Consider the following 17,500-nt stretch of genomic DNA (forward strand, 5'->3'; position numbering starts at 1 on the left):
ATGACACCCTATTCCCCATAGCAGAAAGAGCTCTGGTCAATAGAAGTGCACTACATGGGGCATAGGGTGTCATTTTAGATGCAGCCTTCGGAAGTGAAGTCTTCAGATCGATGTTCGGCTACATGACGCCTTTCACACGTACACAGACCCTACACACACGTCTTACACAACACCCTAAACACGGTGCCTTAAAACACTTCCTCGTCCAGAGGAAGGGCAGCTGAATCACGAAAGAGTGAAATAAACCCTTCACAACAATGACTACAGAAAAACCCCAAACCCTCCTCAGTCCCCTCAACACCCTCTCCTCCATTTACTGCATTCTCACACTCAAACCCAGTACTCTGCTAATTATAGAAATAGAATACCTAGAATTGACATCCAGTAGCTCTGTGACAAGGGAGGAAGAATGTGCCATTGCTACCCGTTTTAGACCACTGAGAAAAGTCACTCAAATCTGAGGTGACACAATACCCATCAATCAATTGATGATTCTGAATAGTACACCCTTGACCTACGGAACATTACCTTGAACATTCTCCTCTACTCATTCTATATCTATGCTCCAGCTCTGGGCTAGCAGCAGCAGGAAAAGGGAGAGCGGAGTTTTCTACTCATTCGATATCTATGATTCAGTAGCTATGGGCTAGCAGCAGGAGGGAGGAGTTTCTACCCAGGCCATCTCAGATAAAACAGTACTGTATTTATAGAAGAGCTGTTGAATAGTTAATGATTCCGAGGGAAGGGATGGGGCCCCCCACGGGGACAGGCTGAGCCGTCACTTTGACAGGGCTACATACAGACATACTACATACTGTGGTCTGGATTCAATAGCATGTGTATGGACACCCGTAGTAAGGGATATGATTAGGACAGGTACACAGGAATGCACACAAGTACGATCTTATGAATCACACATGGGTAATAACCATTATGAATGCATTTAGATGTAGCCGTTATACGTTATAGGCTCATAGGGCAGTTATAAGGAGCCACAAGCGCTTATTAAAATGGGTGGTGTGGAGCATTAAAAACCCAGATTTGAAGCCAGTTGGTAAAATTGTAAATGCATCATGCATGAACAGCTGACTGAATACAAAATGTTAATGGTATGACATGGCAAGTAGAGCTCTTGGGGGAGTTATGGGAAAAACAAAAAACACTTATGCCACGTATTCCAAACTGGATGAGACGTGCGTGTGTCCTGTTCTGGACTATTCAGCAGGACTGTTGGGTGCTAAGGGGTATCTCAATAAACGAACGCATCCATCACAGAGCAGTACGGTATTTTTTAGGTACCCCGCAAGTTTGCATCTAAACTGGCTGGTAACTGGATGCACGGGCTGGGAACCCTGTGAGGTGAGATGGAAGGCGTGTATGGTGAGACTTTGGAATAGACTGTTGGATATGCCAACTGCCAGAATAGCCAGCAAAATTTTTTTTCTATTGTATCTCTCCATAGGGGGAGCCTGGGCAACTGAAATGTCTGACCTTTATCAACAGTCTGACTGTGAACAGTTGTACAAAAAACAAATTAAGGAAGAAATAGAAATGATTCAAATACAACTGAAGATGCAACATGAAAAATAAATTGGTGGAGGAGATTAATCATCAACCCAAATTGAGAACCTTTTGTTTGATTAAGGGGGAAATGGTGTGTGAGAGATATATTATGTACAACCTACCTAAAAGCTAGAGATCGCTATGTGCACAGGTAAGATCAGGGATGTTACGTATTGAAACAGGTCAGTATTTTGGTGAAATGGAGGAGTAATGTAACTATTGTGACCTCAAGAAATAGATAATGAAACTCATTTTATCCTCTATTGTCCTTTCTACCACAATATACACTTGTCCTTATTCCAGAAAGCCCAACAGATATACCCTGTCATTAGATATACCCTGTCATTATGTGGCTGGGCCATGAGGAGAAACTGAAATGTTTTTTTGTCCATTGTGTAGTTCCGTTTGTGGAATTTTTATATAAAGCCTGGAATAAAAGAAAAAGGCCTACCTATAATTAAATTATGCAAATATTTAGCGCTTATATAGCAAATGGCACGTATGTATGTAGATTGTGTAGAGGCTTGTCTCACACTTGAATATTCTCTTTGTGCCAGATTGGGTTCAATTGCCTTCCGTTTCATTTTTCTATTTTTATTTATCTGTATATATTTTATTTTAATTATTTTTACTGCTCTATGGATATAATTATTGCTCGGATAACCTTATTTACTATTATATCTAGATTTCTTTGTCTCTATTTATGTGGCGTGCACTGCACAGAACACCGGAAGTATTCTAACAGTTAATTATTGTAATGTTTGTTTATGTGTCAATTAATCCCATAAGGGATGGGTTGCCAACTGGCGATTTGAAACAAAAATAAAATGTCATTCATTCATTCATTTATTTGGTACTCATGTTATGTACATTATTATGTGTCTATTTCTTTGTAGAGAATGCCCTGCGTAGCCTGTTGGAGGCGCTGACGAGCCCTCCCTACGCTCCCATGCAGCACCTGGAGAGAGAGCAGGCCCTGGCCAAACAGTTCGCTGAGATACTCCACTTTACCCTCAGCTTCGACGAACTAAAGGTGAGGGAGAGGAGAGGAGAGGAGAGGAGAGGAGAGGAGAGGAGAGGAGAGGAGAGGAGAGGAGAGGAGAGGAGAGGAGAGGAGAGGAGAGGAGAGGAGAGGAGAGGAGAGGAGAGGAGAGGAGAGGAGAGGAGAGGAGAGGAGAGGAGAGGAGAGGAGAGGAGAGGAGAGGGATGAGGGAGGAAGGCGAGGAGGAGGTAATCTGGGTTAGCCCAGAACTAAACTCTTGAGTAATTTGGTCAGGTACCGTTTATGTATCTGTAGTCTGTCCACGAGAGATGAGGGAGGGCTGCTTACCTTTATGTCATTACATACTAGGGTTGGGCGGTATCCAGATGTTCATACCGTCATACCATTTCTGCACCATACCGGAGTATACGGTGTTACCAAATGTGCACACAATGGGTGCTATTTAAGTGTTTTGTCGTTTTTTGGGAGACGCACAGATTTTTTTTGGGGTAACATGGATCTTGATCCAGTAGGGGATTGAATGTCTCTGCAGTAACCAAGAAGCTTGATCATGACATCCTGCCACTTCACTAGCAAGTTAGCAAACCCAAATGGAGCCCTGAGCTGGATATCATTTACTTGATACATCTTACATTTCTTATAGTTATACCTAACTCATAGTTATACTTAATTTATAGTTACTGTACAAGCAGTGGAGTAGCGCACGCGCAACCCGTCCCGCCGTCCCCCACCCCCAAATATAAACCTTTACGGTATTGTGTCTAAAGTACCGTGTTTTCATTGCACTGATTATAGCAACTGCTTTACTAGCTCCCCCTCTCCCTCCCCTCCCTCCCTCTCTCTCTCCAGATGACAAACCCAGCCATTCAGAATGACTTCAGCTACTACAGGAGAACCCTTAGTAGGAACAGGCTGAACAACCAGCAGGTAAGACCATCAGTAGGAACAGGCTGAACAACCAGCAGGCCTGTGCTACATTGGTGCCGTAACCTATATCACTTGGCTAATCTGTCACACGGTCGCTAGGGTAACAGTGTCCATTACCAGTTGCTAACATAGCTAAAAGCTAAACAAAGCTACTCATCAACACGTAGTACCGTTGTTTTCTCTCCAAATATGCAAATGTGGTCATGTTCCAACCATCTCTCTCTGCTGCAGTTGGAGGGGGAGAACGAGGTGAACAACGAGATGGCCAATCGGATGTCACTGTTCTACGCCGAGGCCACACCCATGCTGAAGACCCTGAGTAACGCCACCACCAAGTTCGTGTCAGAGGTCAGTCAGAAGTCATGACCCCTGTCCCCTTGTTCTAGTCCCTACCTCCTTCCCCCATCCCTCTTTCACTCCCCTCCCTCTAGATATTTTTATTTTATTATTATTATTATTATTATTATTATTATTATTTTTTTTTATTTTTTTTTATTTTTTTGAGGGGGGTAGATCAGCTTTAATATTGCAGATAGATTATAACTTCCATCAATGTAATTGTCTGCATCACTTCCAATCCCCCATATGTTGTTTTTTTCTCGCAAATATATATATATATATATATATATATATATATATATATACATATACACATACATACATATATACACATATATATCCTTTTTTAAAATATATTTCCCTTTATTACTTTCCAACCCCACCACCTCTAATTGGAGTAAACTAGTGAACAACAATTTTTAGGCCTTTATTTCCAGCTTATACATATTATCTACATTCTCAAATCAAATCAAATCAAATCAAATTGTATTGGCCACATGCGCCGAATACAACAGGTGCAGACATTACAGTGAAATGCTTACTTACAGCCCTTAACCAACAGTGCATTTATTTTTAACAAAAAATTAAAAATTAAACAACAACAAAAAAAGTGTTGAGAAAAAAAGAGCAGAAGTAAAATAAAATAACAGCAGGGAGGCTATATACAGTGGGGGACAAAAGTATTTAGTCAGCCACCAATTGTGCAAGTTCTCCCACTTAAAAAGATGAGAGAGGCCTGTAATTTTCATCATAGGTACACGTCAACTATGACAGACAAATTTAGAAAAAAAATCCAGAAAATCACATTGTAGGATTTTTAATGAATTTATTTGCAAATTATGGTGGAAAATAAGTATTTGGTTACCTACAAATAAGCAAGATTTCTGGCTCTCACAGACCTGTAACTTCTTCTTTAAGATGCTCCTCTGTCCTCCACTCGTTACCTGTATTAATGGCACCTGTTTGAACTTGTTATCAGTATAAAATACACCTGTCCACAACCTCAAACAGTCACACTCCAAACTCCACTATGGCCAAGACCAAAGAGCTGTCAAAGGACACCAGAAACAAAATTGTAGACCTGCACCATGCTGGGAAGACTGAATCTGCAATAGGTAAGCAGCTTGGTTTGAAGAAATCAACGGTGGGAGCAATTATTAGGAAATGGAAGACATACAAGACCACTTATAATCTCCCTCGATCTGGGGCTCCACGCAAGATCTCACCCCGTGGGGTCAAAATGATCACAAGAACGGTGGGTAAGAAGCATTTCAAGGTCCTGGAGTGGCCTAGCCAGTCTCCAGATCTCAACCCCATAGAAAATCTTTGGAGGGAGTTGAAAGTCCGTGTTGCCCAGCGACAGCCCCAAAACATCACTGCTCTAGAGGAGATCTGCATGGAGGAATGGGCCAAAATACCAGCAACAGTGTGTGAAAACCTTGTGAAGACTTACAGAAAACGTTTGACCTGTGTCATTGCCAACAAAGGGTATATAACAAAGTATTGAGAAACTCTTGTTATTGACCAAATACTTATTTTCCACCATAATTTGCAAATAAATTCATAAAAAATCCTACAATGTGATTTTCTGGAATTTTTTTTCTCATGTTGTCTGTCATATTTGACGTGTACCTATGATGAAAATTACAGGCCTCTCTCATCTTTTTAAGTGGGAGAACTTGCACAATTGGTGGCTGAATAAATACTTTTTCCCCCCACTGTATACAGGGGGGTACCGGTGCAGAGTCGGTGTGCGGGGGCACCGGCTAGTTGAGGTAGTCGAAGTAATATGTACATGTGGACACAGTCAATTTTACAATAATTCTTTTTTGTTTGTTTTTACTCCTGAACTTTCTCTACCCACAACCTGTCCGATCATTTTCATGATGTCCATCCGGTTTGCTTCTATATGCCATATCTTTCTAACTGTGCTCTTTCACGAAAGCTCTCAACCTATAACCTATATACTTATTATGGACACAGTATGCTTACATCATTAGTTATCTTGTTGTTATTAGTTGTTGTTAATTGTCATTAGTCCCATCCTTCAACTCCATTCAACACCTCCCATCTATCTCTTAACACCATCCACATTGGATTTCTATTTTGCCATATATTTTCCAATAGTACTGTGATGTTTTACAAAAGTTCTGAACCTTTCTATTCTCATTGTATCTACAGGTTGTAAATTGAAAATATTTTTTTTTGCTAAAAGTATTATTATATTATTGATCGATTGACTATGATTTTTCAGATCACCCAGTAATGCTATCTGCAGGGTTAGCTCCAGGTAAATAATGCAATCCTTTAGCCATTCCTGGACCTGTGTCCAAAAACATGCTACAAATGGACAGTACCAAAATAAATGATCTAAGATTCTGTCTCTTCACAGCAAAATCTGCAGAGCTGGGAAGATTGTATCCCCCATATAAATAACATTCTATTGGTAGCAAGAATATATATAATAATAGAAATTGAAAAATTATAAGTTTTGAATCCAGCGTCGTTTTGCGTATAAGTTCATAAACACTATGCCATGGGATCGGTACGTCAAAAATCTCTTCCCAACTATTTTGCAATCTATATGGGATGGCTGTCTATCCTTTGGTCCTTAAATGAAACTGGTATACTTTTTTATTTATCACAGTTTTTCTTAACCAATTCTGTTCTTTAATGCAGGGCCAACAGACAAGTTCCTTACCTTCTCCCCCTTCCACTTTCCTCTTCCATTTTTTTGCAGTTAATGTTGCAATTATTTGGTTGTAATTTTGGGTAGAGTAGACATTTCCATATGTTTTTGTTAGCTGCATGTGCGACATAACTCCACCAGTCCTACCGATGATATCATTTACGAAGATTATACCTTTTTTAAACATAAAAAAAAGGTTTATCAATTAGTATAGTTGAGTTTAACCACAATATTTGTTGCATTATTTGTTCTGTCATTTCTGGAAGATTAAATTGAAATTGCAACCAACTTTCTATGGCTGTTTTAGAAATAGTGCTATTTGGGAGATGATTTCCTTTTCAAATAACTGAAAGTGAGAGGTTGTAATCTGAATAAAGGGAAAAAGGCCATTCTTGAACATTGGGTGAGACAATCTTACTAAGTTGCTAGAGAACCAGTTCGGATTTAAGTATAACTTTTGTATGACTGTGTCACGATCGTCATACACAGAGGACCAAGGCGCAGCGTGGAATGCGAACATACTTTTAATTTGAATGATCACACGAACAAAACAACAAACGATACGAAACGTGAAGTCCTTGGTTACAATACAAACCATACGGAACAAGATCCCACAACACACTGTGGAAAACAGGCTGCCTAAGTATGGTTCCAAATCAGAGACAACAAGCAACAGCTGATTCACGTTGCCTCTGATTGAGAACCATACCGGCCAACATAGAAACAAAATAAACTAGATACTCAACCTAGCACACAAAAACACATAGAAACAACACACCCTGGCTCAACATAACAGAGTCCCAGAGCCAGGGCGTGACAGTACCCCCCCCCCCAAAGGCGCGGACTGCGACCGCGCCAAACATAAACCGAACAGGGGAGGGCCGGGTGGGCATTCCTCCTCGGAGGCGGTTCCGGCTCCGGGCATGACCCCCACTCCCTCTCTAACCCCCCAAAGCGCCCCTGGTCCGGTCTGGCCCTGCTGGCCGGAGCTGGACTGAACACTGGTGGAGCGGATTGCTCTAGCTCCGGAGTGGAGCAGCTGACCGGTGCCGGACCAGGCACCGGTGGAACAGGCACGGGCTGTGCCGGACTGATGACGCGCACCACAGGCTTGGTGCGGGGAGCAGGGACGGGCCGAACCGGGCTGACGAAGCGCACCACTGGCTTGGTGCGGGGAGCAGGAACAGGCCGGACCGGGCTGACGACGCGCACCATTGGCTTGGTGCGGGGAGCAGGGACGGGCCGAACCGGGCTGACGACGCGCACCACTGCCTTGGTGCGGGAAGCAGGAACGGGCCGGACCGGGCTGGCGACGCGCACCACTGGCTTGGTGCGAGGGGCAGGAACAGGCCGGACCGGGCTGGCGACACGCACCACAGGCTTGGTGCGAGGGGCAGGAACATGCCGGACCGGGCTGGCGACGCGCACCACAGGCTCGGTGCGAGGGACAGGAACAAGCCGGACCGTACTGGGGACACACACCACTGGCCCTACGCGGGGATCAGGAACGGTCCGGACCGGACTGGCAACACACCCCAGTACCTCTCGCCGTGCCTCTACATCCTCCTTCCCCCTGGTGACCAGTGACTCCCGTAACCTGGCGGCCTCCCGCTGCCCCGTCATCCACGGCGTGAGCCCCCCCCCCCTAAACATTTTCTGGGCGTCTCTCCTCCCCGTGGGCCAGGCCTCCATGGCTCTCGCCAGACTCTTGCTCCTCTGCTCCCAAGTCCAGCCTCTCTCCTCCTCCCGCGGCTTGACCCAGTCGAGGTTGATGTTCGTTAGAGTCCTCTCTGGCGTTGGCTCCTGGACACGCTGCTTGGTCCAGTTAAGGTGGGATCTTCTGTCACGATCGTCATACACAGAGGACCAAGGCGCAGCGTGGAATGCGAACATACTTTTAATTTGAATGATCACACGAACAAAACAACAAACGATACGAAACGTGAAGTCCTTGGTTACAATACAAACCATACGGAACAAGATCCCACAACACACTGTGGAAAACAGGCTGCCTAAGTATGGTTCCCAATCAGAGACAACAAGCAACAGCTGATTCACGTTGCCTCTGATTGAGAACCACACCGGCCAACATAGAAACAAAATAAACTAGATACTCAACCTAGCACACAAAAACACATAGAAACAACACACCCTGGCTCAACATAACAGAGTCCCAGAGCCAGGGCGTGACAGACTGAAGCTTTTAGTAATAGGTCTAATGCTTTAATATTTAATAATTTCTGTCCTCCGAATTCATATTCATTATATAAATAGGCCCTTTTAATTTTGTCTGGCTTGCCGTTCCAAATAATGTCACTGTTGAGTGTAGAAGTGGTGTGGAATCAAGCGCAGGACCCACAGAGGCTTCGTACTGACGTCTTTAGTGAAGACAAAAAGAACAAGCCAAACACGGCTACATACAACCTGGCAGGCAAGTGAACTTTACGCACACCGGTAAAGTACATACAAAGGCACAAAAGTGCGGAGCTCTCTACTACACCGAACAGAGAGACAAAAACGAACTAGCATCCCACAGTGACAACGAACAATTACACACAACACATGACAAAACTCAAGAGAACTTATAGGACGCATAATGAACACTAACAAGGAACAGGTATAACAAAACAGACAAAACAAATCAAACATCGAAACATAGAACGGTGGCAGCTAGTACTCCGGAGACGACGACCGCCGAAGCCTGCCCGAACAAGGAGAAGGAGCAGCCTCGGCCGAAACCGTGACAAATAAATTGATTTTCTTTTCTCATATAATTAAAAAAACGGTTTGCTAGGCGTAGGCAAGACCATAAGCAAATAGGTAAACTGGGATAATACTAAAGAGTTAACCAGGGTGATTTTTCCACAAATTGACAGGTATTTACCTTTCCATGGTAGCAAAATCGTATCTATATTTGCTATTCTATTCTATTAAAATTCATTGAAGTGAGATCATTTATTTCCTTTGGGATATGTATTCCGAGTATATCCACATCACCATCAGACCATTTTATTGGTAAACTACATGGTAATGTAAATTTTTAATTTTTTAGTGATCCAATACGTAATAAAGTACATTTATCATAATTTGGTTGTAATCCAGAGGTTAGAAAATGTATCTAGATCCTCTATGAGGCTGTGGAGGGATTCAAGTTGTGGATTTAAAAGAAAACATTAATCATCAGCGTACAATGACACCTTTGTTTTTAAGCCGTGGATTTCTAATCCCTTGATATTATTGTTGGATCTGATTTTAATAGCTAACATCTCGATGGCCATAATAAATAGATATGCCGATAGTGGACAACCTTGTTTAATTCCTTGACAGTTTCAAACCTTCTGAGAAATAGCCATTATTTACTATTTTACACCTAGGGTTACTATACATGATTTTAACCCATTTTATAAGAGATTCTCCAAAATTGAAATGCTCCAGGCATTTACAGTGGGGAGAACAAGTATTTGATACACTGCCGATTTTGCAGGTATTCCTACTTACAAAGCATGTAGAGGACTGTACTTTTTATCATAGGTACACTTCAACTGTGAGAGACGGAATCTAAAACAAAAATCCAGAAAATCACATTGTATGATTTTTAAGTAATTAATTTGCATTTTATTGCATGACATAAGCATTTGATACATCAGAAAAGCAGAACTTAATATTTGGTAGAGAAACCTTTGTTTGTAATTACAGAGATCATACGTTTCCTGTAGGTCTTGACCAGGTTTGCTCACACTGCAGCAGGGATTTTGGCCCACTCTTCCATACAGACCTTCTCCAGATCCTTCAGGTTTCGGGGCTGTCGCTGGGCAATACGGATTTTCAGCTCCCTCCAAAGATTTTCTATTGGGTTCAGGTCTGGAGACTGGCTAGGCCACTCCAGGACCTTGAGATGCTTCTTACGGAGCCACTCCTTAGTTGCCCTGGCTGTGTGTTTCGGGGCGTTGTCATGCTGGAAGACCCAGCCACGACCCATCTTCAATGCTCTTACTGAGGGAAGGAGGTTGTTGGCCAAGATCTCGCGATACATGGCCCCATCAATCCTCCCCTCAATACGGTGCAGTCGTCCTGTCCCCTTTGCAGAAAAGCATCCCCAAAGAATGATGTTTCCACTGCCATGCTTCACGGTTGTGATGGTGTTCTTGGGGTTGTACTCATCCTTCTTCTTCCTCCAAACACGGCGAGTGGAGTTTAGACCAAAAATATATATTTTTATCTCATCAGACCACATTACCTTCTCCCATTCCTCCTCTGGATCATCCTGATGGTTATTGGCAAACTTCAGATGGGCCTGGACATGCGCTGGCTTGAGCAGGGGGACCTTGCGTGCGCTGTTTCCCATGTTTCATGAGCTGAAATTAAACATCCCAGAAATGTTCCATACGAACAAAAAGCATATTTCTCTCAAATTTTGTGAACACATTTTTATACATCCTTGTTAGTGAGCATTTTTTCTTTGCCAAGAAAATCCATCCATCCGACAGGTGTGGCATATCAAGAAGCTGATTAAACAGCATGATCTTTACACAGGTGCACCTTGTGCTGGGGACAATTAAAGGCCAATCTAAAATGTGCAGTTTTGTCACACAACACAATGCCACAGATGTCTCAAGTTTTGAGGGAGCGTGCAATTGGCATGCTGACTGCAGGAATGTCCACCAGAGCTATTGCCAGATAATTGAATGTTCATTTATTCACCATAAGCTGGCTCCAATGTTGTTTTAGAGAATTTGGCGGTACGTCCAACCGGCCTCACAACCGCAGACCACATATAACCATGCCATCGTCGTGTCGGCGAGCCATACACGTGTTAACAAAGTGCCCCATGGTGGCGGTGGGGTTATGGTATGGGTAGGCATAAACTACAGACAACGAACACAACGAACACAATTGCATTGTATTGATGGCAGTTTTAATGCACAGAGATACCTTGACGACATCCTGAGGCCCATTGTCGTGCCATTAATCCGCCGTCATCACCTCATGTTTCAGCATGATAATACACGGCCCCATGTCGCAAGGATCTGTACACAATTCCTGGAAGCTGAAAAGGTCCCAGTTCTTCCATGGCCTGCATACTCACCAGACATGTCACCCATTGAGCATGTGTGGGATGCTCTGGATTGACGTGTAGGACAGCATGTTCCAGTTCCCTCCAATATCCAGCAACTTCGCACAGCCATTGAAGAGGAGTGGGACAACATTCCACAGGCCACAATCAACAGCCTGATCAACTCTATGCGAAGAAGATGTGTTGCGCTGCATGAGGCAAATGGTGGTCAGAACAGATACTGACTGGTTTTCTGATCCACGCCCCTACCTTTTTTTTTTAAGGCATCTGTGACCAAGAAATGCATATCTCTATATCCCAGTCACGTGAAAGCCATAGATTAGGGCCATTCTCCCCCAGGGTCCAGTGCTGGTATTTATTATCTGTCTCCCTCCAGGGGCCAGTGCTGGTATTTACTCTTTGTCTCCCCCTGCTGTCTGTGTTACAGAATAAAACCTTACCCATTGAAGACACCACAGACTGCCTGAGCACCATGGCCTGTGTGTGTCGTGTCATGCTGGAGACCCCGTGAGTAGACCTCTGCTCTCTTTCTCTAGTCCTTTCTTTTTCAATCGCTCTCGCTACATTCTTTCCTTATTTTGCTCCATCTCTCTCTTTCTTACGGTGCTTTTCTCGCCGTGTGAGTACCTCTGCTCTTTCCATCTCTCCCTCTTTCCGTCTCTCCCCATCTGTCCCTCTTTCAGAACGTTGACAGAAAACAGCAGGCTCTTATACTTCAGGGTTTTCAATACAGAAATGAGAAGTTATGCTAATTAGACCTTCAGGCCAAGATCTAATTGGCTGATTGGTTTTGTTTTTTTATCACCTCTCTTTATCCTCTCTCTCTCTCTCTCTCTCTCTCTCTCTCTCTCTCTCTCTCTCTCTCTCTCTCTCTCTCTCCTCTCTCTCTCTCTCTCTCTCTCTCCCCTCTCTCTCTCTCTCTGTCTCTCTCTTCTCTCTCTCTCTCTCTCTCTCTCTCTCTCTCTCTCTCTCTCTGTCTCTCTCTCTCTCTCTCTCTCTCTCTCTCTCTCTCTCTCTCTCTCTCTCTCTCTCTCTCTCTCTCTCTCTCTCTCTCTCTCTCTCTCTCTCTCTCTCTCTCTCTCTCTCTCTCTCTCTCTCTCTCTCTCTCTCAAATCAATTTAATGAGCATTATTGGCATGATAACTCATTATCATAAAAGTCATTATCCAAAAAAACCAAAGCCTCTTAAAGCTTTAAAGCAATAACAATCCTCTCTCACCCCCCCCCCCTCTCCCCACTCCTTCACCCTCTCTACCTTACCCTCCCTCCCTCTCTCCCCCACCTCCCTCTCTCCCTCCCTCTCTCCTCTCTCCATAGTGAATACCGTTGTAGGTTCACCAACACAGACACCATGTTGTTCTGTATGCGGGTGATGGTGGGAGTAATCATCCTGTATGACCACGTCCACCCTGTAGGAGCCTTCGCCAAGACCTCCAAAATAGACGTAAGACACACACTACACACAATCACTACACGTACAGACACAACAAATGCACAAACACTACACACACACACACACACAAACACCACACACACTCCCCCCACTCTCCCCCCACTCTCCCCCCACATTCCCCCCACTCCCCCCCACATTAAACCCACATTCCCCCACTCTCTCCCCCACTCTCCCCCCACATTCCCCCCACATTAAACCCACACTCCCCCCACTCTCCCCCCACATTCCCCCCACTCTCCCCCCACATTCCCCCCACTCTCCCCCCACATTAAACCCACACTCCCCCCACTCTCCCGAGCTTTCACCCGCCTCCAGCACACACTGGAGTGGGGCGAGTGACTCTGAACTAGTAGTTATATTTGCCTCATGACTCCTGCGTGCTTTGTTGTGGTCCTCTGTAGCTCAATTGGTAGAGCATGGCGCTTGTAACGCCAGGGTAGTGGGTTCGATCCCTGGGACCACCCATACGTAAAAATGTATGCACACATGATAAAAGCGTCTGCTAAATGGCATATTATTATTGTTGACTATGAACTTGCTTGTTTACCCAACTGTGGGACAGACTATTTAGTTACACGGACTCTCCCATCTAACCATCTCTCGCCGGCTTTGTATTCATGTTACCTGATGAAATTGCTGTACAATATGATCTTGTTGCCATCTGATGCACATTAAATGTCATAAATCAACACTGCAGAGCTCTCCCTGTCCTCTGCCGTGTCCTGATTGTATTACTGCTGATGATATCTGGAAATGTGCATGTACACCCTGGCCCATCTACTGTTGCTAGCCCAATTCTGACTTGTGCTCTGATATCTGTTTAACTGATTTCTGCTCTCGTAAAAGCCTGGGTTTTCTGCACGTTAACACTAGAAGCTTATTACCTAAAATGTATCAATTGAAAGTGTGGGTTCACAGCTCCAATCCAGATGTGTTGGTCATTACTGAGACGTGGTTAAGAAAGAGTGTTTTGAACACTGATGTTAACCTTTCTGGTTATAACCTTTTTCGGCAAGACAGATCTTCCAAAGGTGGTGGAGTGGCAATCTTTACCAAGGAACACCTTCAGTGCTTGGTTGTCTCCACCAAGTCTGTCCCCAAACAATTGGATTTGCTGGTTTTAAGCATTAAACTTTCAAATAGCTCTTTGTTGACTGTTGCTGGGTGTTATTGTCCTCCATCAGCACCGGCCTGTACCCTACCTGCCCTAAGCTCTCTCCTGGCCCCTTACACAGCACCGGCCTGTACCCTACCTGCCCTAAGCTCTCTCCTGGCCCCTTACATCAAGTCTGAATCTGTCCTGCTAGGTGACCTAAACTGGAACATGCTTAAACCACCTGACCAAATCCTAAAGCAATGGCTCCCTAAATCTTTCTCAGATTATAACCAATCCCACAAGTTATGACTCCAAACACCCGGAAAAGGCTACTCTCCTTGATGTTATCCTCACAAATAATCCTGATAGGTATCAGTCTGGTATTTTCTATAATTACGCTAGTGATCACTGTTTTACAGCCTGTGTTCGTAATGGCTGCTCAGTGAAACGACCTGTCCTGATTTGTCATAGACGCTTGCTAAAAAACTTTAATGAGCAAGCCTTCCTTCATGACCTGGCCTCTGTAAATTGGTATAGAATCAGCTTGATCCCCTCTGTCGAAGATGCTTGGACCTTCTTTTTGTTAACAAACACGCCCCCATTAAGAAAAAGATAATTAAAAACAGGTTCAGCCCCTGGTTCGACCATGATCTGGCAGAGTTACTCCACCTCAAGAATTCCATTTGGTGAAAGGCTCGGCTATCGCATACTCAGGCTGACTGGCTGTCGTTCAGCCAAATGAGAAATAAGTGCACTCAGGCTATCCGGAAGGCCAAAGCTAGTTACTTTAAGGAGCAGTTCTCTCTCTGTGGGTCGAACCCCAAGACGTTCTGGAAAACGGTTAAAGACCTGGAGAATAAACCCTCCTCCTCACAGCTGCCCATGTCCCTTAATGTTGTTGATGTGGTTGTTACTGACAAGGAGCACATGGCTGAGCTCTTTAATCACCACTTCATTAAGTCAGGATTCCTATTTGACTCAGCCACGCCTCCTTGCCCGTCCAACATTTCCTCATCTCCCACCCCTTCTAATGCGACTAGCCCCGATGCTCCTCCCTCTTTTTCCCCTGCCCCGCTACAAAGTTTCTCCCTGCAGGCGGTCACTGAGTCTGAGGTGCTAAAGGAGCTCCTTAAACTTGACCCCCAAAAAACTATCTGGGTCAGATGGTTTAGACCCTTTCTTCTGTAAGGTTGCTGCCCCTATCATCGCCAAGCCTATCTCTGACCTTTTTAACCTGTCTCTCCTCTCTGGGGAGGTTCCCATTGCTTGGAAGGCAGCCAACGGTGCATCCTTTATTTAAAGGAAGAGATCAAGCTGATCCTAACTGTTATTGGCCAATTTCTATTTTGCCCTGTTTATCAAAGTGTTGGGAAAACTTGTCAATAATCAACTGACTGGCTTTCTTGATGTCTATAGTATTCTCTCTGGTATGCAATCTGGTTTCCACTCAGGTTATGGATGGGTCACTGCAACCTTAAATGTCCTAAATTATGTCACCATTGCCCTTTATTCTAAGCAATATTGTGCTGCTATTTCTATTGACTTGGCCAAAGCTTTTGATACGGTAGACCATTCCATTCTTGTGGGCCGGCTAAGGAGTATTGGTGTCTCTGAGGGGTCTTTGGCCTGGTTTGCTAACTACATCTCTCAAAGAGTGCGTGTATTATGTCAGAACATCTGCTGTCTCAGCCGCTGCCTGTCACCAAGGGAGTACCCCAAGGCTCCATCCTAGGCCCCACGCTCTTCTCAATTTACATCAACAACACAGCTCAGGCAGTAGGAAGCTCTCTCATCCATTTATATGCAGATGATACAGTCTTATACTCAGCTGGCCCGCCCCGGATTTTGTGTTAAACGTCCAACAAGCTTTCTTTTCCCTTAACCTTGTTCTGAACACCTCCAAAACAAAGGTCATGTGGTTTGGTAAGAAGAATGCCCCTCTCCCCACCGGTGTGATTACTACCTCTGAGGGTTTAGAGCTTGAGGTAGTCGCCTCATACAAGTCCTTGGGAGTATGGCTAGACGGTACACTGTCCTTCTCTCAGCACATATCAAAGCTGCAGGTTAAGGTTAAATCTAGACTTGGTTTCCTCTATCGTAATCGATCCTCTTTTACCCCAGCTCCCAAACTAACCCTGATTCAGATGACCACCCGTGCTAGATTACGGAGACGTAATTTATAGATCGGCAGGTAAGGGTGCTCTCGAGCGGCTAGATGTTCTTTACCATTCGGCCATCAGATTTCCCACCAATGCTCCTTATAGGACACATCACTGCACTCTATACTCCTCTGTAAACTGGTCATCTCTGTATACCCATCGCAAGACCCACTGGTTGATGTTTATTTATAAATCCCTCTTAGGCCTCACTCCCCCCTATCTGAGATATCTACTGCAGCCCTCATCCTCCACATACAACACCCGTTCTGCCAGTCACATTCTGTTAAAGGTCCCCAAAGCACACACATCCCTAGGTCGCTCCTCTTTTCAGTTTGCTGCAGCTAGCGACTGAAACAAGCTGCAAAAAACACTCAAACTGGACAGTTTTATCTCCATCTCTTCATTCAAAGTCTCAATCATGGACACTCTTACTGGCAGTTGTGGCTGCTTCGCGTGATGTATTGTTGTCTCTACCTTCTTGCCCTTTGTGCTGTTGTCTGTTGCTCAATTATGCTTGTACCATGTTTTGTGCTGCTGCCATGTTGCGTTGCTACCATGTTGTTGTAATGTGTTGCTACCATACTGTGTTGTTGTCTTAGGTCTCTCTTTATGTAGTGTTTTGTGGCGTCTCTCTTTATGTAGTGTTTTGTGGCGTCTCTCTTGCCGTGATGTGTTTTCTCCTATATTATTATTTAATTTTTAATTTTTAATCCCAGCCCCCGTCCCCGCAGGAGGCCTTTTGCCTTTTGGTAGGCCGTCAATGTTAATAAGAATTGGTTCTTAACTGACTTGCCTAGTTTAATAAAGGTTCGATAAAAACAAACACCACACACACACACAAACACTACACACATACACACACCACACACACACACACACACACACACACACACACACACACACACACACACACACACACACACACACACACACACACACACACACACACACAAACACCACACACACACACACACACACAATCCCTACACACACAATCACTACACACACACACACACACACAAACACCACACACACACACACACACACACACACACACACACACACACACACAATCACTACACACACACACACACACACACACACACACACACACAATCACTACACACACACACACACACACAATCCCTACACACACACACACACACAATCACTACACACACACACACACACACAATC

The 17,500-nt window shown here is 44.3% G+C and overlaps 1 protein-coding gene and 1 pseudogene across 2 annotated transcripts in view; both read left to right on the top strand.

Annotated features, from left to right (window-relative positions):
• LOC311132219 (protein L-Myc-1b-like) overlaps positions 1-17,500 on the top strand; it is a 53,910-nt pseudogene that overhangs the window by 2,978 nt on the left and 33,432 nt on the right. The window lies entirely within an intron of this gene.
• LOC311132220 (CYFIP-related Rac1 interactor B-like) overlaps positions 2,465-17,500 on the top strand; it is a 21,162-nt gene continuing 6,126 nt past the window's right edge. The window contains exons 1-5 of the mRNA XM_084165445.1: positions 2,465-2,596; positions 3,416-3,493; positions 3,725-3,841; positions 12,023-12,102; positions 12,913-13,039. Coding sequence (XP_084021571.1) covers positions 2,513-2,596; positions 3,416-3,493; positions 3,725-3,841; positions 12,023-12,102; positions 12,913-13,039 — 486 coding nt within the window. The 5' untranslated portion in view covers positions 2,465-2,512. The remainder of the gene's footprint in view (positions 2,597-3,415; positions 3,494-3,724; positions 3,842-12,022; positions 12,103-12,912; positions 13,040-17,500) is intronic.

This window comes from Coregonus lavaretus, assembly GCF_964263955.1.
Source record: "Coregonus lavaretus genome assembly, chromosome: 7".
NCBI lineage: Eukaryota > Metazoa > Chordata > Actinopteri > Salmoniformes > Salmonidae > Coregonus > Coregonus lavaretus.